The 26,053-nt window shown below is 52.7% G+C and overlaps 1 protein-coding gene across 6 annotated transcripts in view; it reads right to left on the bottom strand.

Moving 5' to 3' along the window:
• Nucleotides 1–26,053, bottom strand: part of GRK5 (G protein-coupled receptor kinase 5) — a 253,499-nt gene that overhangs the window by 22,131 nt on the left and 205,315 nt on the right. For all 6 annotated transcript variants that reach the window (XR_012094061.1, XR_012094062.1, XR_012094063.1 and 3 more), the window contains 5 exons: nucleotides 15,640–15,740; nucleotides 13,794–13,886; nucleotides 7,989–8,052; nucleotides 6,894–7,034; nucleotides 1,346–1,536 (listed from right to left, as the gene is read on the bottom strand). Coding sequence is in view for 1 of the 6 variants with exons in the window: in XM_007964246.3 (XP_007962437.3) it covers nucleotides 1,346–1,536; nucleotides 6,894–7,034; nucleotides 7,989–8,052; nucleotides 13,794–13,886; nucleotides 15,640–15,740 (590 nt within the window). In the remaining 5 variants the exon portion in view is untranslated. The remainder of the gene's footprint in view (nucleotides 1–1,345; nucleotides 1,537–6,893; nucleotides 7,035–7,988; nucleotides 8,053–13,793; nucleotides 13,887–15,639; nucleotides 15,741–26,053) is intronic.

Below are 26,053 nucleotides of genomic sequence, written 5' to 3'. Positions count from 1 at the left end.
TCCGTCTCAAAAAAAAAAAAAAAAGGGAAAAGTTATTTTATTTTATTTTGAGACAGTCTTGCTCTGTCACCCAGGCTGGAGTGCAGTGATGATCTTGACTCACTGCAATCTCCAGGTTAAAGCGATTCTTTAGCCTCAGCCTCCCAAGTAGCTGGGACTACAGGCATGTGCCACCACGTCCAGCTACTTTTTGTATTTTTAATAGAGACAGGGTTTCACCAGGTTGGCCAGGCTGGTCTCGAATTTCTGACCTCAGGTGATCTGCCTGCCTCAGCCTCACAGAGTGCTGGGATTACAGGTATGAACCACGATACCTGGCCAGAGAAGTTGTTTTAACACTTAGAGGTTTATGGCCAAAGGGAATTTCAAAAAAACTTGTGTGTATCCATGTATTTGTTTTAGGGCCTTCTGGTCAAATGGAATTTCAAAAACTCTTATATGTATCCATATATTTGTTTCAGAGATGTATGCTCATCGATGAAAGACTTTCAGGCAAAAAATATTATTAACATTCTGGGGGGATGGAGAGAGTGAAGGAAATGATAGAAAATTCCTCATCACTAAAGAGCTTTCTGTGCATTTTTTGGATAAATGCAGGTGCAAATCAATTCGCTACAGCAACTAGCAATTCCACTGGATCCCTTGAAGAGTGTAATGTAACTGCTCAATTTCAATATTTAAAAAATTGCCACTATTTCAATATGATGGAATATTTCAAATGTCTACTTAAAATGCAGTGTCACAGAGATTTTCAAAATTCTTTCAGAAAGACTGGGAGAAAAACCTGAAGGGCACTGCTCCTTGTGAGTGGAATCTGGACCCCTGGCCCTACAATGTCCAGGTCCCTACAGGATTGAGGTGGGGGGGAGAGGGGGTGAAGAGCAGAGCAAGTTGAGGACAGTGTGGGGTGGGACAATGGGCCACAGTATTCTGCTTGTGGGCAGTGACCCCACCCAAGTCTTCCCAGGGCTGATCCCAGATAGTGGCCACCAGGCCCCTTCTGACCTTCCCTGGGTGCTGGGATGGAGGCAACTGGAGGGAGCAGTGGTCATGGCCTGTTCTTCTTGACTTGAAGGAGCAGTCAGTTTCGAGAACATCATTTCACTTGCTTGACTTCCCTAAACTTTGGAGGCTGGAGAACACTAGCCAGAGGGTGGCGACCTCACTTCTTCAGTGCCGGGGGCCCTAGGTTCCTGGAGTAGAAAGTCTGTCCAACTCTGCACCCTCCCCTGGTGCTGACCAGGGCTGATTCCCAGAGCGATGGTGACCACCTGCCCGAGGGTGCAGAGGCGCTGGCCCCACCCTCTCGGATTAGACTTGGAAGGCCTCAGTGCCCTCCACTCACCGGTAGACGGTGTTCTCACGGTGGAGGTCTTCTAAGCCACAGAGGATCTCTGCCGCATAAAACAAGGCCCGCTCCTCCTCGAAGCCGGGGTTGCCCATGTTGTAGATGTGGAACTTCAGGTCACCCCCGTTCATGATGGTCAGGACCAAGCACAGTGCATCCTTGGTCTCGTAGGCATAGGCGAGGTTGACCTGGGAGCGCAAGAACAGTGCCATGAAAATGGCACTGTTATCTCCCACCGGGAGTTATCTCCCACCGGAAGCCATTATCACAGGGCCAAGTGAGGGTGAACTGGAGGGGCAGTGGGGCTTTGAGAAGTGGAACACAGCCTGGTAAAGGTTTTCTCTTGCATGCAGGATGTGCCTGGTTGATATGGTTTGGCTCTGTGTTCCCACCCAAATCTCATCTTGAATTGTACTCCCATAATTCCCATGTGTTGTGGGAGGGACCCGGTGGGAGATAACTGTCATGAAAATGGCCACTCACTTCCGCTTCCCTCCTCAGGATCCTGGGAACTGGGGTGGGAGGGAACAAAGGAGTTTCACCCTGCTCCCCTGCACCCAGATGGCCTCTGCAGTGACCCTGCCTACGGCCTCCTTGGCTGATAAGGGGCTCACACCAGCTCCTCCCATTCAGTGGCTCAAGGTGAGAAGGCCAAGGTGGGTAGGGCAGGCTGGCACCCCGACCTCCCAGTGAATCCAACAGGATGGCGTCTGTGCTCCCTCCACAGAAGCACATGTGTGCATCAGCTGGAGAAGACTGGATGGTGCCTTGTTGGCCAGTCAGAAAAGCAGGGCTCACCTGTCCTTCTAGCTGTGGAAGCCATTATCACAGGGCCAAGTGAGGGTGAACTGGAGGGGCAGTGGGGCTTTGAGAAGTGGAACACAGCCTGGTAAAGGTTTTCTCTTGCATGCAGGATGTGCCTGGTTGATATGGTTTGGCTCTGTGTTCCCACCCAAATCTCATCTTGAATTGTACTCCCATAATTCCCATGTGTTGTGGGAGGGACCCGGTGGGAGATAACTGAATCATGGGGGCAGTTTCTCCCATACTGTTCTTGTGGTAGTGAATATGTCTCACAGATCTGATGGTTTTATAAGGGGAAACCCCTTTCATTTGGTTCTCATTCTTCTCTTGCTACCGCCATGTAAGAAGTGCCTTTCGCCTTCTGCCATGATTGTGGGGCTTCCCCAGTCACATGGAACTGTAAGTCCATTAAACCGCTTTCTTTTGTAAATTGCCTAGTCTCGGGTATGTCTTTATCAGCAGTGTGAAAACGGACTAATAGAGTAAATTGGACCAGTAGAGTGAGGCAGTACTGAAAAAAATACCCAAAAACGTAGACACGACTTTGGAACTGGTAACAGGTAGAGGTTGGAAGACTGACGGGCTCAGAAGATAGGAAAATGTGAGAAAGTTTGGAACTTCCTAGAGACTTGTTGAATGGCTTTGCCCAAAATGCTGAGAGTGATATGGATAATAAAGTCCTGGCTGAGGTGGTCTCAGATGGAAATGAGGAACTTGTTGGGAACTGGAGCAAAGGTGACTCTTGTTATGTTTTAGCAAAGAAACTGGTGGCATTTTGCCCCTGCCCTATAGATTTGTGAAACTTTGAACTTGAGAGAGATGATTTAGAGTATCTCACAGAGAAATTTATAAGCAACAAAGCATTCAAGGAGTGACATAGGTGCTGTTAAAGACATTCGGTTTTATAAGGGAAGGAGGACATAAAGGTTTGGAAAGTTTGCAGCCTGGCAATGCAATAGAAAACAAAATCCCACTTTCTGAGGAGAAATTCAGGCTGGCTGACTAAATTCGCATAAGTAACAAGGAGCTGAATGTTAATCTCCAAGACCGTGGGAAAATGTTTCCAGGGCATGTCAGAGGTCTTCACAGCAGCCCCTCCCATCACAGGCCCAGAGGCCTAGGAGGAAAAAGTGGTTTTGCAGGCTGGGTCCAGGGTCCCTGTGCTGTGTGCAGCTGAGGGACTTGGTGCCCGGTGTCCTGCGTCCCAGCTGCTCCATCTGTGGCTGAAATGGGCCAATCTAGAGCTCGAGCCATGGTGGAAACCCCAAGCCTTGGCAGCTTCCATGTAGTGTTGAGCCTGCGAGTGCACAGAAGTCAAGAAATGAGGTTTGGGAACCTCTGCCTAGACTCAGAAGATGTGTGCAAACACCCGGATGCTCAGGCAGAAGTTTGCTGCAGGGGCGGGGCCCTCATGGAGACCCTCTGCTATGGCAGTGCAGAAGGGAAATGTGGGGTCAGAGCCCCCACACGGAGTCCCTACTGGGGCATGGACTATTGGAGCTGTCAGAAGGGGGCCACCATCCTCCAGACCCCAGAATGGTAGATCCACTGACAGCTTGCACCGTTTGCCTGGAAAACCTGCAGACACTCAATGCCAGCCCATGAAAGCAGCCAGAATGGAGACAGTACCCTGCAAAGTCACAGGGATGGAGTTGCCCAAAGCATCAGCATGATCTGGATGTGAGACATGGAGTCAAAGGAGATCATTTCAGAGCTTTAAGATTTGACTGCTCTGCTGGATTTTGGACTTGCATGGGGCCTGTAGCCCCTTTGTTTTGGCCAATTCCATCCATTTGGAACAGCTGTGTTTACCCAATGCCTGTACCCCTATTGTATCTAGGAAGTAACTAACTTGCTTTTGATTTTACAGGCTTGTAGGTGGAGAGGACTTGCCTTGTCTCAGGTGAGACTGTGGACTGTGTATGGACTTTCGAGTTAATGCTGAAATGAGTTAAGATTTTGGGGGACTGTTGGGAAGGCATGACTGGTTTTGAAATGTGATGTCATGAGATTTGGGAGTGGCCAGGGGTGGAATGATATGGTTTGGCTGTGTCCCCACCCAAATCTCATCTTGAATTGTACTCCCATAATTCCCATGTGTTGTGGGAGGGACCCAGTGGGAGATAATTGAATTGTGGGCAGTTTCTCCCATACTGTTCTCGTGGTAGTGTATAAGTCTCACGAGATCTGATGGTTTTATAAGGGGAAACCCCTTTCACTTGGTTCTCATTCTTCTCTTGCCACTGCCATGTAAGAAGTGCCTTTTGCATTCCACCATGATTGTGAGGCCTCCCCAGCCACATGGAACTGTAAGTCCTTCAAACCTCTTTCTTTTGTAAATTGCTTGGTCTCAGGTATGTCTTCATCAGCAGTGTGAAAATGGACTAATGCACTGGTCCACCTGGCAAGGGGCCACCAAGAGAGAGGGGTCTAGTCCTCTGCTGGTGGAGTCCAGACACCCAAGGCTCTGTGAAGCAAGGCCATGGTGGGGCGGCAGGGGCAAATTATGCCAGAAGGTAATCCTTCTCCATGTAGGGAGGTGGCACACATGAAACCTGGCCATTGAGGGCCAGGCTAGGAACTGGCTGTGCCATAAAACTGGTGCATCAACATCAGCTATTTTTGAGGAAAGGAGACAAAATGACAGCTGAGGATGAGTGAGCTCATGGGGACCGTGCTTCTGCTGCAACGGCTACAGCTGTCACCTTCCTCCCACATCTGCCCAGGTGATCACTGAGAAATGGTTCCAGGAGGTGACACTGTGGGAACTCCCTGCCAGGGGCCGTGGATGGGGCACAGTTAAAGAAGGTGCAGCCATCATGACTGAAGGCTGTTAAAGACGTGCCACCCAGCTTTGTGAGTCACACGATCCTCCTCCCTGAGCAGGACCCACCAGCACCATCCGCGGCCAGAGCTGGCACCATCCCTTCAGAGACAAGGCTCCACAGGCAGCATCCAGGGCTTCCTGCTGAAGGGGCTGGTGGTGGGGAGGAAGGTTCTGGACTCAAGGAGGCCCATGGCTGAAATGACGGCTGGAGTTAGCCTCATCCGCCTCATCTCCACATACCATGGCACTGCCCACACCTGCACCCCAGACAAGGCTGGCAGCTGAGGGTGGCCTGGGATGAGATCCCAAGATGCAAACTTCCATCCTCTTGGACTGCCACTGGTCTGTAGTGTTTTTGTTTGTTTGTTTGTTTTACGAAGTCTCACTCTGTCGCTCATGCTGGAGTGTGGTGGCACGATCTCAGCTCACTGCAATCTCTGCCTCTCAGGTTCAAGTGATTCTCATGCCTCAGCCTCCCAAGTAGCTGGAATTACAGGCGCCCACCACCATGCCCAGGTAATTTTTGTATTTTTAGTAGAGATGGGGTTTTGCCATGTTGGCCAGGTTGGTCTTGAACTCCTGACCTCAAGTGATCTGTCTGTCTCGACCTTCCAAAGTGCTAGGATTACAGGCGTGAGCCACCGTGCCTGGCCCTCTAGTGGTTTAAAGATGGAAAACAATTTCCATCCATGGGGACTGACTACACGGATTATGCTTTATCTCTTCAGGAGAATGATGCCCAACTTTAAAAGGGGCATGAATTAGAGGTCTGGATGGAGAAAAAGATCTACAATGTAAGGGAAAAACATTCCTCCATAAGAGGTACAGAAGATCCCACTGGCTAAAAATAACAAAGCCTGTACATGAATAAAACATGTCTGGAGTGATTAATCAAAGAGGGAAGCTTTTCGTTTTATTGTGTATCCTTCTGTGCTGTTTAAATTTTTACCTTGTGTATATATAATTTTTAATGTATGCATGTATTTATTTTTAGAGATGAGGTCTTGCTGTGTCACCCAGGCTGGGGTGCAGTGGCATGATCATGGCTCACTACAGCCTCAAAGTCCTGGGTTCAAGCAATCCTCCTGCCTCAGCCTTCTGAGTAGCTGGGACTACAGGCATGTACCACTGCACCCAGCTTTATTTTTTATAACAGCATGTAGCAGAAGGTATTAAAGCTGACCAAATATCCATGCACTTCACATTTCCCAGCCTCCCCTGAAACTAACTTGTCTCTGTGTTGACTGGTTCTGGCTGGCAGACTGTGGGTGAAATTGAGGAACATCCGTCCAGGAGAGGTAGTGGAAAGTCTCTGTGTGGAACCCCTAGCACTCACTTTCAAGGCTCCAGATGGGGCAGCTGTTAGATGGAGGTGGTTGGCCCAATCTGATTGGACTTCAGGTGAGTGACAGATGAACCTCTGCTGTATTCAGCTACTTAGGGTTTGGGGCAAATTTGTTACTGCAGCAGGGCCCAGCCTAGACTGACTAACACAACGTACACAGGCTTGATAGTGCCATTCCAGGATGCTGGTACTAAGGTCCCCAACATGATGGCACCAGCCTAGAGGGTCTGTGGAACCCACAGCTCCCAGGCTGGGCCCAGGTGAACTTGCTTTTGTCCACTGAGGAGTTTACAAAATGGTCCAGGAGAACAGAGGCATCAGTCTCACACACAGCAGGGAGGCAGGCACTGGCTGGCTCTGGGGATGGGACAAAGCCAGCCACAATCGACCACAAGAGGCCTTGTGATGGAGGACTGTCTTGCTGCCTTTCTGTAGCTCAGCCCTGTCACTGGCATTCCCCTTCCCTGGGGTGGGGAGCTGCCGCACTAGAGGACCACACCCTTCCGGAGGGAGGGAAGCCCCAGTCCACAGAAGGGCGAGCCGGTCACTGGGCCCAGATGCTCACTCACCACAAACTGACTGTTGACCTTCTCGAGGATCTGCTTCTCGTTGAGGGCCATGGACTCCCCTTTCCTCTTTTTGATCCTCTTCTTCTCCAAGCGCTTGCAGGCATACATTTTACCCGTGGCCCGAACCTGGCAGGCACAGACCTGCAGTGCAAGAAAGAAACCAGGGTGGCAGGAGCACTGTGGAGGCCTGTCTCTAGCACCTCCTGAGCCGGGACCACAGGGCTCCCAGGTGGAGAATGGATGGGGTCAGAGCCAGCCCTGCCTGGCTTCGTGGGTGCTCCAGGCTCCCAGGACCCCATGATGCCTGGCCTAGGACCCACGGCTGTCCTGGGCCCTTGCCCTCCCTCTTCCTCCCCTTCGAGGATTCCCAGTCCTGGAAGTGGCAGAATGAGCCACTCACACCAAGGCTTAGATAACTGACTGGGGCCCCAAGTACTGTCCCATTCCCAGGGCAACTGAATTTTCTCCTAGCGGCTGCTGGTAGAGAAGTTTGTTTTGGGAGTAGGTGATAGGAGATCCTCAAGAACCCTGACTTTATAATCCAGATAAGTGGGAACCAAAGCATTTGGGCTCAAGTCTTAGTTCTGCGCCACATTTTCTGCGTGCCTTTGGCTGGGTCACCTCATCATTCTGGACCTCAGCTTCCTGATCTCTAAAATGGGAATAACAAGTCTTGCTTCGCATGCTGGGAAGATCGAAGATCGGATAATGTACAACGAAATCTCGAATCTTGCATGACAGCGTCATCCAGGCACTGAGCAGCCAAGGTTGCCCAGCCTCCTCATGCCCTCACATCTCCTCCCCACACACGCCCAGGGTGGCCCATTTGTCTCCTGCAGGCTGGACCCTGCCTGAGGCTGGTGGGAGAGCCCCTCTGTCTCACCTGCCCAGCTCCACACCCTCCTTCCACCTTAGACACACCTGATAGCCCCAAGGCCACTGATTCTCCCCCACCCTCACTGCCCCCGGGGCCCACACTGAGCTGCTAGCATCCCAGGGGGACCCCTGCGCTGACCCTTTAGGTCGATCCAGAAGGGACAGGAAAGGTGACTAGAATATAAGAACTTTCAATTAAAAACGTGAATGTTCACTCACCTCCCCGAAGCCCCCTTTTCCTAGCACTCGGTACTGCCTGAAAGTGTTTTTGGTCACCGGTTGCCTGGAAGAAAGAAGAGTCCCACACTGCACACTGGTCTCACGGTGCCAAGACTCAGAATCCACAGGAAACAGCGGCACATTGAGAGCAGTTGGGGTGGGGTGTAATTCCGGGAGCCCCACAGCAGCCCCAGGGACCCCCCAGGAATCAATGCTGGAGACGGGACCTTCAAGGACTTAGTCTGAAGCTGAGTGCTCAAATACCAAGCCCCCCGGCCTCCAGCCCCCTGCAAGCTGGGGGATGCACAGGTCTCGATTGCTCAGAAGGCTTGAAAAATGTGAGCACAGAGGTGCTTGACCACACTTTCCATGTGGTTCTCCTCTCTCTGCAAATCATGTGGTGAAACTCAGAAGTAAGCTGTGCCTTCTGTGTAGGGAGGGGTGGGGGCCAGGTGCCACAGAGGACCAGCGGCCCACAGAGGACATGGAGGAGGTCACAGCCCTCCCTACACCTGTGCATCTCAGCCTGCCCAGCAGGATGGCAGTGCTTCCTGTCCTGGGCACAGCCTATTCCTTCCTGCAGGCACTCCTGCTGCTGGCCCAGGAGACCTGGCCTCAGGAGGGGGCAGAGGCTGCTGATCTTCAAATCGTGTCCTGGGGATCTTTACCACTGGTTCCCAACCCTTCCACCACTGAGGACCCTTTATTATATTTCCCACATAGATGAGGAACATGAGAAAATCCTGCCTGCCAAGATCGGACTGGAAGTAATGATTGCCTTGCGTCTTCCGACTCCTCGTTTTAATGAGCCAAAGCCATTTATGACATTGAATCAGACAAAACTTCTGATTATGAGACATGATGGCACTTTTTGGACTAAACAAAGACATGGTCCCATCTAGTTGCCATAAAGGACATCCTGGTGCAGAGGGTTTGCATTGCTGGTCTGTTTGGCTACATATAATCAGCTTAAAACGTGAAAATTGGCTCTTGGCTCTCCAGGACTATTTTTGAGCACTGCCCCTAAACTCCTCAAAAGTCCCGACCAGGGCAGCGGTTGGCTAGAGGCTGAACAGGGCCAAAGAACTGGGTCAGCTGAGGGTGACCAGGGAGCCTTCAGTCACCCAGCAGCTCTTGAACGAATGAGTCTTTCCTGGAAATCACATCTGCGGCACTACAGCCGCACTCTGAGGACGGCTCCGAAAAGCCAGGGTACTCTCTGGCACCCTGTCTTGAATTTGCACGCCATGGCTCACTTCTCCCTTCAACAGTGCTTCCTCAGGACGCAGGGCCCAATCCTCACTGAAGCACAGAGCTGCCCCTCAGCAGGTCTCCCGCTCTTCCGCACAGGAGCAGCCGGGCAGCCAAAGGGAAGACCTGCCACACGCCTGCCTTTACCATGTGGCCCTGGGAAGCCTTCCCTGCAGCCACCCCCGAAACCACATGAAGGCTACCCGCCTAACAGTTTACAATGCATGGAGGAGAAACGGTTGGTCGGCATCTCCACAGAACTCCTCTGCTGGGGGAAATGAGTGGAATGCAAGTTCCCAGGAATTTCTTGGTTAACTTTGGGAGGAAAAAAAATCCCTTGACTATTTCAGCAGTGCAGCACGAACAGGGCAGGATCTCGTGCAGGGTGCTATCCATTATGTAGGACATTCATTCCCAGGCCAAGGTCCTGACCTACAGGCTCCAAAAACTTAATGCCTTCAAAAGGGTGAACTCTTAACTTCTTTGCAATCAGGCCACAGATTAAAAAGGACAATTTCTCCATTTCATGTGCTTGGTGCAGATAAGAAAAAGGAAAGCCAGTGACCATGACAAAGGCTACTATGGGAACTGGAGTGCTGGGTGGACCAAGGGCCAAGGACTTGGGAGGGGGACTCTGGGTTCAGGTTCCAGCCTTGCCAGGCGCTTGCTGAGTGGCCCAAGGCTGCTCCAACTCCTCTGAGGAAAATTATCATGAGAAGGCCTTACATCCAGTGGAGGGCTCTTTGTAAACTGGTGTTGTGTCAGATGTCATTATTTGAATTCCTAGGAATAAAGGACATACCCTGCTCTGGGGGTCTCTATAGTAACAATACCTGCTGCTCCAAGCACGCATGGGGGCTTGTATAACCCTCAAAACAGCTCAGGGAGCAGACATCATTATCATCCCCATTCTGCAGATGAGAACACGGAGGCTTCAAGAAGTGAAATGAGTTGCCCAAGGCCCTGGCTGGTAGTGGTGGGCTGGAGTTGGGGTCTAGGCAGCCCATGCTGCATATCCTGACCCCACACTGCCACTCTGGGAAGGTACGCACAGATTAGGGTTGTGTGTTGCACAGCCCAGGGCTCCAGAACGGTGCGTGGGCATGGTGAACACAGTTCCACTAGACTGCCCTATAATTGTCAGAATCAGGACTGACCCTCCAGCAAGAGTTGGCTGTGCCTCCCAATATCAGACCTGGTGAAGTGGGGCTAATGGCAGTGATGCTGATGATGGCAGTGATACTGATGATGGTGGTGATGCTGTTGATGGCAGTGATGCTGTTGACGGCAGTGACGCTGACAATGGCGGTGATATTAATGATGGTGGTAATGCTGTTGATGACAGTGGGATACTGATAACAGCAGTGATGCTGATGACGGCGGTGATGCTGATGATGGCGGTGATGCTAATGATGGAGGTGATGCTGATGATGGCAATGATGCTGATGATGGAGGTGATGCTGATGATGGCGGTGATGCTGTTGATGGCGGTGATGCTAATGATGGAGGTGATGCTGATGATGGCGGTGATGCTGATGATGGCGGTGATGCTGTTGATGGCAGTGATGCTGTTGACGGCAGTGACGCTGACAGTGGCGGTGATATTAATGATGGTGGTAATGCTGTTGATGACAGTGGGATACTGATAACAGCAGTGATGCTGATGACGGCGGTGATGCTGATGATGGCGGTGATGCTAATGATGGAGGTGATGCTGATGATGGCGGTGATGCTGATGATGGCGGTGATGCTGTTGATGGCGGTGATGCTGATGATGGTGGTGATGCTGATGATGGTGGTGATGCTGATGATGGTGGTGATACTAATGATGGTGGTAATGCTGTTGATGGCAGTGTGATACTGATAACAGCAGTGATGCTGATCATAGCAGTGATGCTGATGATGGCAGTGATACTGATGATGGCGGTGATGCTGTTGATGGCGGTGATGTTGTTGATGGCAGTGATGCTGTTGATGGCAATGATGCTGATGATAGCCGTGATGCTGATGATGGCGGTGATACTGATGATGGTGGTGATGCTGTTGATGGTGGTGATGCTGTTGATGGCTGTGATGCTACTGATGGTGGAGATGCTGATGATGGCAGTGATGCTGATGATGGTGGTGATGCTGTTGATAGCAGTGATGCTGTTGATGGTGGTGATGCTGATGATGGTGATGATGCTGAAGATGGTGGTGATGTCGATGAAGGCGGTGATGCTGATGATGGTGGTGATGTTGATGAAGGTGGTGATGCTGTTGATGGTGGTGATGCTGTTGATGGCAGTGGGACATTGATAACAGCAGTGATGCTGATGATGGTGGTGATGCTGATGATGGTGGTGATGTTGATGAAGATGGTGATGCTGTTGATGGCGGTGATGCTATTGATGGCAGTGGGACATTGATAACAGCAGTGATGCTGATAATGGTGGTGATGCTGATGATGGTGGTGATGCTGATGATGGTGGTGATGCTGATGATAGCAGTGATGCTGATGATGGTGGTGATACTGATGATGGCGGTGATGCTGTTGATGGCAGTGATGCTGTTGATGGCACTGATGCTGATGATAGCGGTGATGCTGATGATGGCGGTGATACTGATGATGGCGGTGATGCTGTTGATGGTAGTGATGCTGTTGATGGCTGTGACGCTACTGATGGTGGTGATGCTGTTGATGGCGGTGATGCTGATGATGGTGGTGATGCTGTTGTTGGCAATGATGCTCTTGATGGTGGTGATGCTGATGATGGTGATGATGCTGAAGATGGTGGTGATGTTGATGAAGGTGGTGAGGCTGATGATGGTGGTGATGTCGATGAAGGCAGTGATGCTGATGATGGTGGTGATGTCGATGAAGGTGGTGATGCTGATGATGGTGGTGATGTTGATGGAGGTGGTGATGCTGTTGATGGCGGTGATGCTGTTGATGGCATTGATGCTGATGATAGCCATGATGCTGATGATGGCGGTGATGGTGATGATGGTGATGATGGTGATGATGGTGGTGACGGACGCAACAACTGCATTCAGCAGTTTATTTCCTGTGGTCAAATGGCTGAGCTTTGCAGAACACTTGCCTTGTTCCAGCAGGTATTGTGCTTATCTTATCTCCCCCTCAGCCCAAGCCAACAATGCAGGCACAATCATCCCCATTTTATAAATGAGGACGCTGAGGTGTGGAGATGTGAGTGACCCTTTCTGAGGCCCCTCCTTGGGAAGAGGCAGAGGCAGGACTCGGACCCAGGCTGGGGGCTCTGGTGCCTCCAGTAGATGTCTAGGCCAATCCTTTGCCTCTCAAGCTGTCCTGGAGCCATGATGTGCCTGTGCAGGGTGGACAGCAGCCATTAAGGAGGCCATCTCTGGTCACGCTGTCATCCCCACTAGTCAGGTGGAGAGAAAGCAGCCATCCATGGCTGCAGAGCCCAGGGCTTTCTGCTGGGTTTCCAGAAGCAGGCAGGGAAGGGCTGTGAACGGGGCTCAGAGGGGCTCCTGGCCTGCAGCTGCCTGAGTGTCTACGGGGGACGCAACCAGCTGTGGGGCTGGCAGACAGCAGTGGATGGCTCCTTTCTCACCAGATGCCCCCAGATGGCTGTGCGTGCCAGGCCTCTGGGCTGTGGGAGGGGAGGCTCCCACCCTCATCTGGCAGCTTGGCCCAGCATGGATTTTACACAGGAATCGCCCCGCTCTGCAAATCCTGGGCCAGTGAAGGTGGCAGAGCACTGCGCTGGGGCCTCGTCGGCAGCACTGCTGGCTTCCTGGGTGATGAGCTAAGTCAGGTCCTATGTTCTGCTTCCTCATCTGTCACAGCGGGGACACAACTGCCCAAGTCACAGCCACACATGGGCGAGTACTTTGAAGAGAGTAAGGCGGCAAGCACACAGGAAAAGATGCTTGGTCTCCCCCATTATTAGAGAGACAAGAAAATAAGCAACAAGGAAGCTGCCCTGCTCACTCACTGGGTAGGAAAACACGAGAACAGTGTTGGTGAAGCTGAGGAGCAGGCACTCAGGCACTGTTGCACTGGAGGTCAGGGGCAGCTGTTTTGCATGGCAGCTTAACAGCACTCACAGTTTAAAATCAGGTGCCTTGTGACCCAGAAATTCCTCTGCTAGGAATTTCTCTGGATGTACTTGCAGAAGTACTTAAAGATTTATGCACAAAGCTACTTATTACTTAGGGAGGGCTGCACACAGAAAAATGGAGAACTACCTCAATATCGACCAACAGGGCACTGGATTAAATCAAGGATGTGCAACCACTCCAAGGAATATGGCAGCTGTTTATTTGCTAGCAGAGAAAGAGTTTCCAAAGACAGTGAAGCAAAAAAGTAAGAACAAGATGCTGTTTACATTTGTGTGAATGTGTGTGTGTGTGCACTTGAATAAGCATACAGCATTTCTAGAATACACAACTTAATTAACAGGGGGAGTCGGGTTAATTTTGTTTTAACCATGAGCCCATGGGAGGTAACTGATTTTTATGTAAATTCTCAGATGAAAAATGTGTACCCTCTGCCTCCCTGATCTGTATGGGGTGTTGTGGACTCACCTTTCCAACCACTTCCACTGGAGAAAGCGGTCAAAATACATGCTGTCCAGATATTCGTGGAATGGTTCTCCCCTCAGGTACTCGTGGACAGACCTGGCGCAGATAGAACAAGAGGATGAACATTTTGTAATCCCGATCTTCAAGCACGGAGGCAAAGCTGTATCCAGCTTTGGAAATGCAAGCAAACAGGACTCTCAACCCATGCAGACGCAGCACGTCTGGCCAGAGGTCCTGCCATTCTACTGAGCGTTGTGTGAACCTGGTTGGTCCTGCCAACACTTGTTGGGCACCTGCCATGTGTTGGGTACTGTTCTAGGTCCTGGCATACAGCTGGGTGCAAAGGGTTGGCATTGTATGTGGGACACAAACAGCGAATAGCAAACATGAAATAAACAATCCCAGAGGTATGTCATCATGAATGAGTTTGGGGGGACTGCGAGGGTAGAGGGGTCTCTCTGAAGAAGGGACCTTAAGCTGAGAACAGATGAAGACTTAATGAGGTGCAGGGAGGGGCTGGGAATCAGGGGTGGTAGGTGGTTGGGGGAAGGGTGGGGCCACAGCCCCTCAGAACTTCAGCTCTGAATCTGGTCTTGGACTAGCAAAGCCACTGGGAGTTTTTTATGCATGCAGCGGAATTTACTGGTCACCCGCTGTGGGCCAGGTGCCAGGTTGAGCCCTGGGATGCCGTGGATCTCTATGGATCTTAGGCCATCAGGGCAGGTTCTGAAGCTGCCTGCAGGTAGCTTCTTTCCTTTAGAAAGTGGCCACGCTGAGTAATCTAGCACAGGCACTTGGGGCCTGGGCAAGGGAGGGGACTACAGCAGGTGGTGCACGTCAGAGGCTGTGTCCTGACAAACCTGAAAGCCATCGTTGGGAGCCAAGATGGCCATTCCCTCAGGGTCAGGGTCACCAACCAAGACCCCACCCACTGTCAGATCTGACTCCTGAGCAGCTCTAAGAGAGCAGCAACCAAGCTTGCTCTGTCCACCAGGGCCTCTCCCCAGCACCTAACCCAGGGCTTAGTCCCAGGACAGCCCTCCCAGCTCCCCTCTAAGTGTATGCAGGTTGCTATTTTTCTTGTGTAAACTCCATGAAAGCCAGGACTGGGTTCTTGTTCACCTTGGTATCCCCTAGCACCCAGCACAGTGCCAGGTACACAGTAGGTACTCAATTGATGTCTGTGGTGCTGAATAAGGGCACACGAAAGGCCTCTAGGCTCATCCAGCTACGTGGGGTAACCTGGCTTTGGAGAGCTTGCACGAGCATGTGTGTGTGTGTGCACCTGTGTCAGTAAGTGTGTGTGCACTTGTGTGTGTGTGTTTGTACTTGTGTGTGCTCCTCGGTGCTCATGCCTTCAGTGTATGTGTGTGCAGGATGGGGTGGGGTTTAGTTGGTACTCTGCTGGCAGCATGGTCATCGACTCGTCTCACCCCCTGCGGGGTAGATGTGCTACCTGCAGACAAGGTGACAGGGTTCAGCTGAGAAGCGCTCCCTGCATCAGTAGCACTGGCTCTGGTTGGTGGTGGTGGTGGGGGTGGAGGACCCTGGGAAAGATCTCCAAACCACCCAGACAGGGTCAAATGTTTGCACATTCCTCTGTCTCAACAGCCTGGAGAGCCACTTGCTTTCAACACCCTTAGCAGCAGATGTTTTCTTTGGACTTGGCATCTCGGTATCTTTTTCTCTTCATGGGAAGTATTACAAACAGTTGGTATAACTTGGCTGAAGCTGTCAGGCACGGAAGATGGAAGACCTGCCTCAGTGCCCTGTACGGTCAGGTGGAGAGCTGTGGCATCCCATCTCTGGGCAGCCCAGGGAGGACAGGCCAGGTGGCTGGGGCACTTACTGTGCACAGGCAGAAAAGAGTTCTTTGCACGGCTTCTGCAGGAGCTTCTCCTCCGTCTCGGAGACCAGGTCTCGGCCAACTTGGGCTATGAAAACAGGGGACTGGAAGAAGGAAGGGAAGGGAGGTGGTCAGTGAGGAGCCAGCAGCAGTGCGGCCAGGTTTGCCCACAGGTGTTGGGCCAAGAATCAGCCAGGCTCCAGGTGCTGGTGTACCTGGCAGCCCGTGTCTGCCCCAGCGTGTGACTGGCTGCCCCCTCCAGCCTGCACCTGGCTCAGGGCTGCCTGGACACTGGTGATCTGAGGAGGTGGCTGAGCTGGAAGCTGATGAATGAGCCCAGGTTCAGGGTGAGACTTCTGGCTGTGCCACTTACAGGCTGTGTGACCTCATGGAAGTCACTTGGCTTCTCTGAGCCTCATTCCTCATCTGCATAACATTGATAATGACAGTCCCCATGGCCTGGGCATGTAGTCAGAGCTGACAAGGTGTGCAAATGCTCCCAACCATAAGGGGCTGTGCAGCATGACCCAGCCCATCATTAAGCCCCCAGCAGGCTTGGTGACGCACCTTGGCCGTGCTGGGCTTCTGTCCTCCGAGGGCAAAACAGAAGATGAACACCTGCCCAGCCTCGAGGTTCATGTGTGAAAGGGTTTGGATCAGGCCCAGGTGGACAGGCAGGCTCAGGAGGGAGGAGGGGGTCAGGAGGGGAGGGGAGCTGTAGCCCTGGAGCTGCAGGCCTGGGTTTGAATCCCAGATCTGTAACTCACAGCTGTGGCCTTGGTCTTAACTGCTCAGCCTCACTCTTGTCGGGAAGATGATCGGGAATAGGAGTTTCTCTCGGAGCAAATCAATAAAAACTTCAGGTAAGGCATTTGGCCCAGATCTGGCCGTAGTAGCCAGCACGAAACAAACATCACCCCCATTGTTTCTTTCTCTTTCTAGGTTAAGCTGCTGGCCTGAGTATTTTAAGTTTGAAAGGACATTTCCAAGAGTTGCTGTGTCCTACCCAGGAGTGGCAGCCGCATCTGGAAGGCAGCTCCACCCAGGGCAGGCTTCACCCTACCCCGTCCCCTCCTCCTACCATTCACCCTCTGCCAGTTGTTCCCAGGGGCTGACTCACCAGCTGGGCCTTGAGATGGGTTTTTAATAAATTACAGGGATAATGGAGAAAATTGCTGGGAGTGGGCTCAGAAAGATAGGGTGTGGACACAGCTCTCTCCCAGAAGGATGCTGAAATCTGAAAGCCTTGCCTCCTCTTCCCTATGGGGCTGATTTGCTAAGTCCACCGGATGGTTTCTCAGGGCGGGGAGGTGTCAATCCCCGGGGGTGGAGGGGACGCCCGAGGCGGCAGCTGGCCTGTCCTTGGTGAATGAAATCAGTGGCTTGTTTTCTGTTCCCCACGGTCCTGAATGTCCAAATCCCTTCCTTCCTTCTTTATTTCTTTTCTAGGCCCAGCCCTCTCTGAGGCTCACTCCTGCCCTCAGGGTCTCCCCACTGAGCCAGGCCTGAGAGGCTTCAGCTTCTTGGGGGGCAGCCTGTGGTACGGATGCAAGCTGCTGTGACAGTGAACACCGCTTACCCAAGTGCAGGCCAAGCCACTCCCACCAAACAGCAGGCTCAGAGCACATTTCCCAGTTACCATCAGCAGCCTGGGTAGCGGCTGCTCTCTCCGACCTGCCTTCCCACTCTGCCCCAGGAGACACAGAAGAGCAACCCACAGAGCACGGGGTCACAACTTTTGCAGAAAAGATGCTTGATGTCATGGGAGGAGCCCCAGGCCAAGAGCCAGGAGCCTGAGGTCTAGCCCGGCCTCTGACCTTGGCCATTTTATGCCTCCGTCTCACCCTCTGAAACAGGAAGGAACTGCCCCAGAGATGCCCAAAGGGTCCTTTGAGATTTGGGCATCGACAACTGGGGGCTTGTGCTTCTAAGACTTAGAGAACTTTCTTGGGAATTCTGGCAGCTGAGTCTCTTGGGAACCCGTACCTCCAGGCTACTTCAGAGCAACTGAATATCAGAATAAATCCTGAGGCCCTGGGCAAATCTGCTTCAGGAAGGAGAGCTGATGGCTTGGCCCCCCACAGTCCAGGAGGGCCCAAGGCCTGGCACAGAGCTGGTGCTGGCTGTCTGTTCATGAGCAAGACGATACAACGTGTTGTGCCAGGATACGACCTTGAGCCTGGTGCGAGTCAGCAAGGACCAGATAGAGATGTCAGCAGGGTGGGCCACGGGGAGAAACAGAGCGGTTCGAAGGGGGACCTGAGTTGCCCACCTGTGTGCACTCTGCAGGGTTCTGCCTTTGTTTCCACCTAGGGAGGACCCACCCTTACCCAGCACAGGCACAGCCTGGTGCCGGGCAGGGGCAGAATTAAAAGAAGAAGATGAAGCCAGGCAGGACTCAGTGGCTCACGCCTGTAATCCCAGCACTTTGGGAGGCCAAGGCAAGAGGATTGCTTGAGGCCAAGAGTTTGAACCAGCCTGGGCGACATAGTGACGGCCTATCTCTACCAAAAAAAAAAAAAAATTAGCCAAACATGGCGGCTTGCCTGTAGTCTCAGCTACTTGGGAGGCTGAGGCGGGAGGCTTCCCTGAGCCCAAGAGGTCGAGGCTGCAGTGAGTCATGATCACACCACTGCACTCTAGCCTGGGCAACAGGGTGAGACCCTGTCTCAAAAAAAAAAAAAAAAAAAAAAGAAAGAGAAAAAAAAAAAAGGAAAAAAGAGATGGAGCCAGTGTGGTTTTGACCTCAAAATACCTTTTCTCCAGTAAGACAGAAATGATATAATATAAGGCATAATATTCTAACAGAAAAGTTCTTAGGCCTCTCGGTTGTACTGTACGTGGTAAAGTACAAAATGGGCTGGCCGAAATTCAATGGCTTTCAAAGCTTCTTTCTCCTTGTTTCGTTTGTTTGTTTTAGTAGCAAACTTTTCTCCTCCAAATGAAATTTATTCACAGACCCAATATTTAAAACCTATAAAAATAATTTAATTGGTAACAATGGTTTACATATATCGAAGGCTAACTCTAGTTAGGTCCTGTGCTAAACACATTGCTTCATTCATTCACTGAATCATACCCTGAGGTATCTATTATCATAGTGCCCATTTTGCAGATGAGGAAACTGAGGTTCAGAAAGGTTAAGTCATTTTCTCAGGGTCACCCAGCCAATAAGTGCCTGAGAGGGGATTGGAACCTAGGTTGGGTGTCTAATGAGTGAGATCTGGCTGGAGGGAGTGGGCTGTCTGGGCCAGCTGTGCCTCCTCTCACCTTATCCCCTCAGGACCCATGAGATCTGACCCTAGCCCCCCCGTACTCTGCAGAGCTCGGCATGAGGACCAGCGTGCTGTTTGGTCCCATAGCAGAGGCAAGTGGCACAGCTGGAGACAATGAGCTCCATGGCTCAGAGAAGGGAGGGGCCATTGTGAGCTGGGGTCATCTGGGAAAGGTTTTATGGAAGATGGAGTAAGGGGCAAAGCAGAATTTGACCCTCCTACCTGCAGGCGGGGACAGCCAACTGGACTCCCTTCTCAGCAGATGTGAGAAGGGGCTTGTCCAGGGTCTAGAGGTGACCCAACTGTGTACATGAAGTCACACCACTCTCATACTTTGGACTGGCTGGCGGGGGATCTCTGCCCAAAGGTAAAGCCCTAACAAGGGAGTTAATGAGTGGGCAATAATGTCTGGCTTTATAACCATTGGCTCGACTTGAAGAGATGAAATGATTCCAACCAAACCCCATTTCAAGTGTCTCCAGGGAGTGACACCTTTGCCACTAAGATGGGAATAAGAAGCTGCTGGCCAGTGTGTCTGAAACTAAAGCCCAAACCTGCCAGGAGAGTAAGAGTGAGCATTTGCAGTCGGACATTTACTGTTTGTATCAATGGAACCAGAGGATGTCCGGTCCTTCCCCTCCAGTTCAGAGAAGTCACTTACAAAGAGAGACCCTTTAAGAAGGCCCTCCGTGGGCTGCATGTCAGATCAGATACACTGTGTAAGAAACAAAGCACCCGTAAGCTCAGAGGGGTCTGGGGTTCTGAGTAACCTCAGCTCAGCACCTGGGATGCATTCTCTGGGTGTTTAAAGGCAGGAGAATTCCATGCAGTTTCACATCCCTGTCTGGTGGGCCCGTAAGGTGGGCTGGGGAGGGGAGAACCCTACAGGCCAGGTGGGTTCTGGAGAGAAATGTTACCCTCATTCCACTGAGGACTCAGGCATGTCAGGAGAGCTATGGCTGGGCAGCACTGTGGTTCTTCCAGCAGGGATATCCCTCTGGGATGGAGCTGAGGGTCAGCAGTGCCACGCTCCCCTCGTCAAAGATGTCCCTTGAGTGTCTAACCATACAGAAATCCAAGCGTGAGGGCCTCAAGGCCTGTAGATGCCTGCAGAGGTGAAGGCAGCCAGGTTGGAAGGGGTCTTGGTGGTGCTCGTTGGTAAAATTCCCCCAGGGGTCCGGGACTCCCTCAGGTCACCAGGTGGTCTCCTTAAACAGCTCTCGCTGCAGACCTTGACTTTAACACAACAGTGAATTTGGGCACCAAGCTTCCTTTGAAAGGTATCAAGTTAACTGGAAGCAGCAGGGGAGTTTCTCTGCTTGAAGACCCCCCCATGAATGCCTGTCCCTTGTGGCCTTGCACAGCTGAAGCTACCCTGTGGTCAGCCTCAACGTGGGGAGCCACCCTGGCCCTGCCAGAGTCCACTCTGATGACGGTCAGGGTGACACCCAGCTACCCCTGAGGAGGGCTCCGTGACCATCTTTCTGGGACAGCTGAAGACACCAAGATATGTCCTGGGGACACAGCTGTGTAGCCTGGGGTGCTGGACAGACAGCTCTCTCCCCTGTGGCTGGATGAGAAAGGCCTTGCCTGCCACGAGGAACTGTGGGCTGTGAGGACCCCTCTGGCAATCAGTCCCCAGTGCTGAGCTCCCCACCCACTTCTTTGGTGAAGGACCCTCCCCTTCTGGTCCCCACTGAAGCTGGGGAGGGACAGAGGTGACCTTGAAGCTGGGGGCACTTTGCCTGCTCTGTGACCCGGTTCCTCTGTATAAAAGCCCCCCCTTCACCTGGAGGTAAAAGAACTTGCTCTGCCTCCCTGTTGGGATGGGAAATTGACCTTGAATTCTCCTCCTGCAATGGAGGGACCTGGAGCCGCACTGGGCCGAGGGAGCCAAAGCTGCCTGCTGTTCCAGTGAGCAGATCAGACAGAGCTCATGCTGGTCTGCAACTCCCTTCAGGACCCACGACAACTCACTCCTTCTTCCCACCTCATCCCTATGGGTGGGTGAGTGGCCCAGACTCACCCTCTGCTCTATGCCACTGGTTCTGGGGATCCAGGCAGTTCCTGATGTCCGTGATAACCAGAATGTACCTTTTCAGGCAGCAAGAGATGACGCTTGCCTGGGATGTTTTTCTGGACACCACAGGGCACTGAGAAAAGCTCTTCCCACCACTTGGAACATAAGTAGGGCAGACCCCCCCACCAAAATGGATGAAGTACGCCTAGGGTGGCTTCGCACCTTCACTCCTCTCTAAGCCCCTCCCCTCCCTTTTGTCCTCATCTCACGCATCCTCCACTGCTGTGGCTTTAAACTCTAACATACCACGTAGGTCACCTCTCTCATCTTCTGCTCCATCAGAACAGAAAGCTCTGGGATATCCAGACATGGTGTGGATGACGTATTGCTGACCAGTAATGATTCAACGCACGGGAGCCTCGGAATTTTCAAAGATGGGACTGTCGGGGTGGCAGTCTGGTTGGAGAGAAGAGCTAGGGGCCTGTCCTGAAGCTGCGTTTGTATAGCAATGGGTTTAGAGTGAATGGGGTGACTTGCTGGCTAATCCCTTGCCTATAGTACCCCTTGGTACAGCAACTGCTCAACGCCTCACCCCTCCCAGGTCAGCTGCAGCTTCACAGGCACCATCTGTGCTTAACCTGAAGCAGGAAAGATCTGGGGTATTTCAGGCACTGAGGCAGGCTGCGGAGGAGGGGTGTTGAGGAGGAAGGCAGGGGCCTGGCCTGGGCATGAAGCCACCCCAGTGAGCACCACACTCTGCACGATCCGGGAAGCATGTGTGGATCACCCACCACACCCAAGGCTGATGCTCAGACGCCCACCCACAGCGGCGTTACAGAGGCGTTACACCCAAGTACAAGGGCAGGCGACAGCCCAACCCCAGCTCTGCCTCTGCCCATTCAGCCAAGGCCCACAGGGCAGGCCATCCACAAGGTGGAGCCATAGCTTCCCTATGCTCTTTCACCCCACCAGCCTGCCAGCCTTCTGGTCCCTAAAGACAGGAGGCCAGGTGGGCACACCTGGAATAATTACCAACTGACTATAATCTCAGACCAGAGCAGTGCAGCCTCTGCAATAACAACTGAGGGGAAGAAGGGGATCAATTTGGCTGGGCGCGGTGGCTCACACCTATAATCCCAGCACTTTGGGAGGCCGAGGTGGGTGGGTCACCTGAGGTCCGGAGTTCGAGTCCAGCCTGGCCAACATGGTGAAACCCCATCTCTGCTAAAAATACAAAAGTTAGTCGGGTGTGGTGGCGCACGCCTGTAATCCCAGCTACTCAGGAGGCTGAGGCACGAGAATCGCTTGAACCCGGGAGGCAGAGGTTGCAGTGAACCGAGATCACTGAGCCACTGCACTCCAACCTGGGCCACGGAGTGAGATGCGGTCTCAAATTTAAAAAAAGAGAGAGACAAAAAAAACAGATCAATTTGAGAGGGAGCCCTGGAGAGGTAATACAGGCCTGGACCTTGAAGGAGAGAGAAGCTGGACTGCAGGGCCAGGGCCTGGAGGTTGGAGCCAGCACTGAATAGAAGGGGAGACGCTGCACTGCTTGGAGTCAGAGGGACTAGTGATGATCATGGGAAATAAGCAGGAATGGCTGACAGGGCATGCTGCCGTCGTGTGAGGCTGACCCTCTCCTGGGGCAGCCACCGGTGGCTGAGTCATCAGCCCTGAGGATGACGTCGCCAAGGCGGCTGCACCTGCTCTCCCGGCACTGCTCCCTGCCTCCGCACCACGAATGACTGACATGAGGAAGGGACATCATTTCCTGCATCAGTGAGAAACTCCAGATGTTTGAGGCTCTGGTTCCCAAAGCATCTCCCTGCATTAACATCCCTTGTTTCAAGTGTCAGAGTGGAGATGGAATCAGCTGTACTTGGCTGGTGTCCTTGGAGGCACCCAGGGATGGAGGGGGACTGAAAGGCCATGAAATCAACTCAGAGCTACACCTAGAGGCCTCCGCAGGAGCCACCAATAATCCTCTGTCCCGTGTCACCCGGGGAACTGTCCGGAAACATAGGCCTGACACTCGTTCAGAATTCAGGAGTGAGATGGTGCAGGAGGAGGTGGAGATCAGAGGACTGTCCAGGAAAGACCCCTCAGGGCTTAGCCCTTCAACCCACTCACGGCACAGATGGGGAAACTGAGAGAAGGGGTCCCCTCCAAGTCACTTGCTGTCCCATGGCAGAGCCAGGATTGGCACCTCCAACTGGGAGGCATGGATCTGGGTGGTATAAGCCCTTAACCAAGTGTCCTGAGCCAGCCCTCTAGGAAGGACATGGCTTTGGCCTCCTTGGCCCCAGTCCAAACCAACTGGTCCCCATTTCACAGCTGGGAACACTCACATCCAGCAACCTCAGCCCTGGCATCTCTGCCACCCACCGCCTCCTCTCCATCTCTAGCTGGCTGCCCTGGTTTGGAGGAGTCTCTTCTCTTGCTTGGACTACTGAGGAGGCCCCTCACGGGTCTCTGTTATCTTTGCTCTTTCATTTGACACAATGGCCCCCAAAGGAGTTTTTCTGCACCACACAGCATCAGCAGCCTCCATTGCCTATAGGACTAAGTCTAGTGGCTTCTTAGACCTGGCCCCTGACACCCTGCCTGACCTGCTTCCCCTTTCTGTCCCCTCCTCTCCAGTGCTCTGGCCCCACACTGGCTGTTTCCTGGGCACGCTCCAGCTTTCTGGCTACTGGACCTTCGCTTGGTGCCTTCATTCCTTCCCACCCCTTCATGGCATGTCCAAACCCCACCCAGTCTTTAGGACCTGCTTCCGACATAACCACATCCAAGATGATCCCCCCAGCAGGCAGGACCTTTCTCCCAGCCCCACCTCCTGGAGACAGCTGCTGCAATCATCCGCATCATCACTGACATCACTGTCATTTCTTTTTCCTTTTTCTTTTTTCTTTTTGAGACAGGATCTCACTCTGTCACCCAGGTTGGAGTGCAGTGGCACAATCTTGGCTCACTACAAGCTCCACCTCCCAGGTTCAAGTGATTCTCACACCTCAGCCTTCCAAGTAGCTGGGATCACAGGCGCGTGCCACAATGTCCGGCTACTTTTTGTATTTTTAGTAGAGACAGGGTTTCACCATGTTGGCCAGGCTGGTTTCGAACTCCTGGCCTCGAGTGATCTACCTGCCTCAGCCTCCCAAAGTGCTGGGATTACAGGTGTGTGTCACCACGCCTGGCCATCACTGCCTTTTCTTGAGCACCCACTTACGATATGCCAGGTCCTAGGAGCTTTATGTGGAGTGACCTTGTTTAATCTTTTTAAGATGGGTCTTACTATTCTTACTATCCCCACTTTACAGGTACAGAAATAGGCTCAGAAGTTAAATAACTTGCTCAAGGGCACATAGTTGGCCTGTGAGCAAAGACAGGATTCAAACCCAGGGAATCTGGCCAGAGAACCTCATCCCTGAGCACCAGCATGTACTCCAAGGACGCCACATTCCTTCCGAGACAGTGTGCAGGAAGGAACAAGCCCTCCCAGGAGGCCCATGGGGGCTGGATAAGGAGGTGCGGTGGACTCTGCGTGTTTTGACCAATGGTGTTTGTATAGTGCTGTCATGCGTCACACACACACGCGCGCACGCTAACGTCCAACATATGCTTCGACAGAGGAAAACATCCCGCTGAGGAGCTCCGCGCTCAGAACCACGGCTCTGTCAGTGGACAAAAGGTCGGCCCGGGAGACTGTCCGCTCTATCTCCAGACGCAAGCACTTAGGGCTTAATGATGTGTGTATTTTCATATGTGGGCAGCTGACATTCCCCATGTAAACTATTTGCAATTTCCCAACGTGGACAGGCTCAGCTTTCAGGCAAGCTGAGCAGGAGAGAGAGGACACTCTGGAAGAAAGGGGCTCCTGGGGGTCCCCTTCCTTCCACACAAGGGGGCTGCCCTGTCCTGCCGTCACGGGGTGGAGGTCATGGTTTATTGGGGGGGGCCACCCTCATTTCTCCTCCAGGGCAGGAACGGAGGAGGGGCACTCCCACAACCATGCCCTGGCTGCCCCTTGACCCTCCTCGAGGGGATCTGCGTCAGCTACGGGAAGCCTGGCGTGGGCGGGGGCAGGGGTGGGAGTCGGGTCTTCAGCAGGAGCCAGGGCTGGAGGCTGCTGTGGGAGCCTGACGGACGGGCTGGCCCAACAGTCACGGCCCCTGAGAGAGGCAGGCGTTGTGCTGGGCCTTGATGTGGGTTTTCTCATAAATTTTTACTTCTGTCGCTCTCGGGAACAACGCTGTGAGGTGGGGGCTTACTGTTCCAGGGTCACAGATGTGGAAACTGAGCCCTAGAGAGCCCTGTGGAGTGTGGTCTCATCCCTGCTCATCGGGATGGAGTGCTGCGGGGGCACTAAGTGTGCTATGGGGGTTCCGCAAATGCCCGCGGACGGAACACTTAGTAAGTAGAGGACCTAAGACTCAAATCCAGGCCTGCCCAGTTCCAAACCCTGCAATCTCTCCACTCCACTTTGCTGAATGAATTGATGATGTTCCTGGCACATAGTAGGTGCTCAACATGCTTGTTGGGTAAGTGTGTGTGTGTGCGCACACGCCTGTGAGGATGAGTGTGAATGTTCACAGCAGGAAAGAAGGAGATAGAGAATAGCAGGTCTGCCCACCAGAAGGTCCTTTATGGAGTCATCTGGTCCACCTCCTGCCTTTGTAACATGCTGGGCCAATCACAGTTCTAAGGAATTTTCTTAATTGAAACCAGAAGGAGAGGCCGTGGCCATCTCAGGCAGAAACTGTAGGAGAGGGCTGCTGGGTGGGGGAGAAGTGTCCTGGTTTGGGGGTCCCCAGCCTAGGTCCCGCCGTGTCGGTCTCATGGTTTCATTTGACCATAGGAGAGAATGCCCTCCTCCTCATCTCCGCAGTAAATTCCCCCTTTGTTTGAGCAACCTGGAGGTAAGTATCTGCCACTTGCTGCCAAGAATCCAGACAAATTCACCATCTGTAAAATCAAGGGCTTAGGCCAGGTGAGCAGGAGGCCTCCAAATGCTCTTCACACGGCCAAGAGCTCCCCTCGTCTCGCCGAGCTCCAATTCCGTGAGCTCACTCAGCCCTGCTCACCCAGCTGCAGCGACAGGGTCCTGGGGTGGGGAAAGCAGAAG

This window comes from Chlorocebus sabaeus, chromosome 9 (assembly GCF_047675955.1).
Source record: "Chlorocebus sabaeus isolate Y175 chromosome 9, mChlSab1.0.hap1, whole genome shotgun sequence".
NCBI lineage: Eukaryota > Metazoa > Chordata > Mammalia > Primates > Cercopithecidae > Chlorocebus > Chlorocebus sabaeus.
The sequence above is the reverse complement of the archived record's forward strand: the minus strand, read 5'-3'. Positions and strand labels throughout refer to the sequence as shown.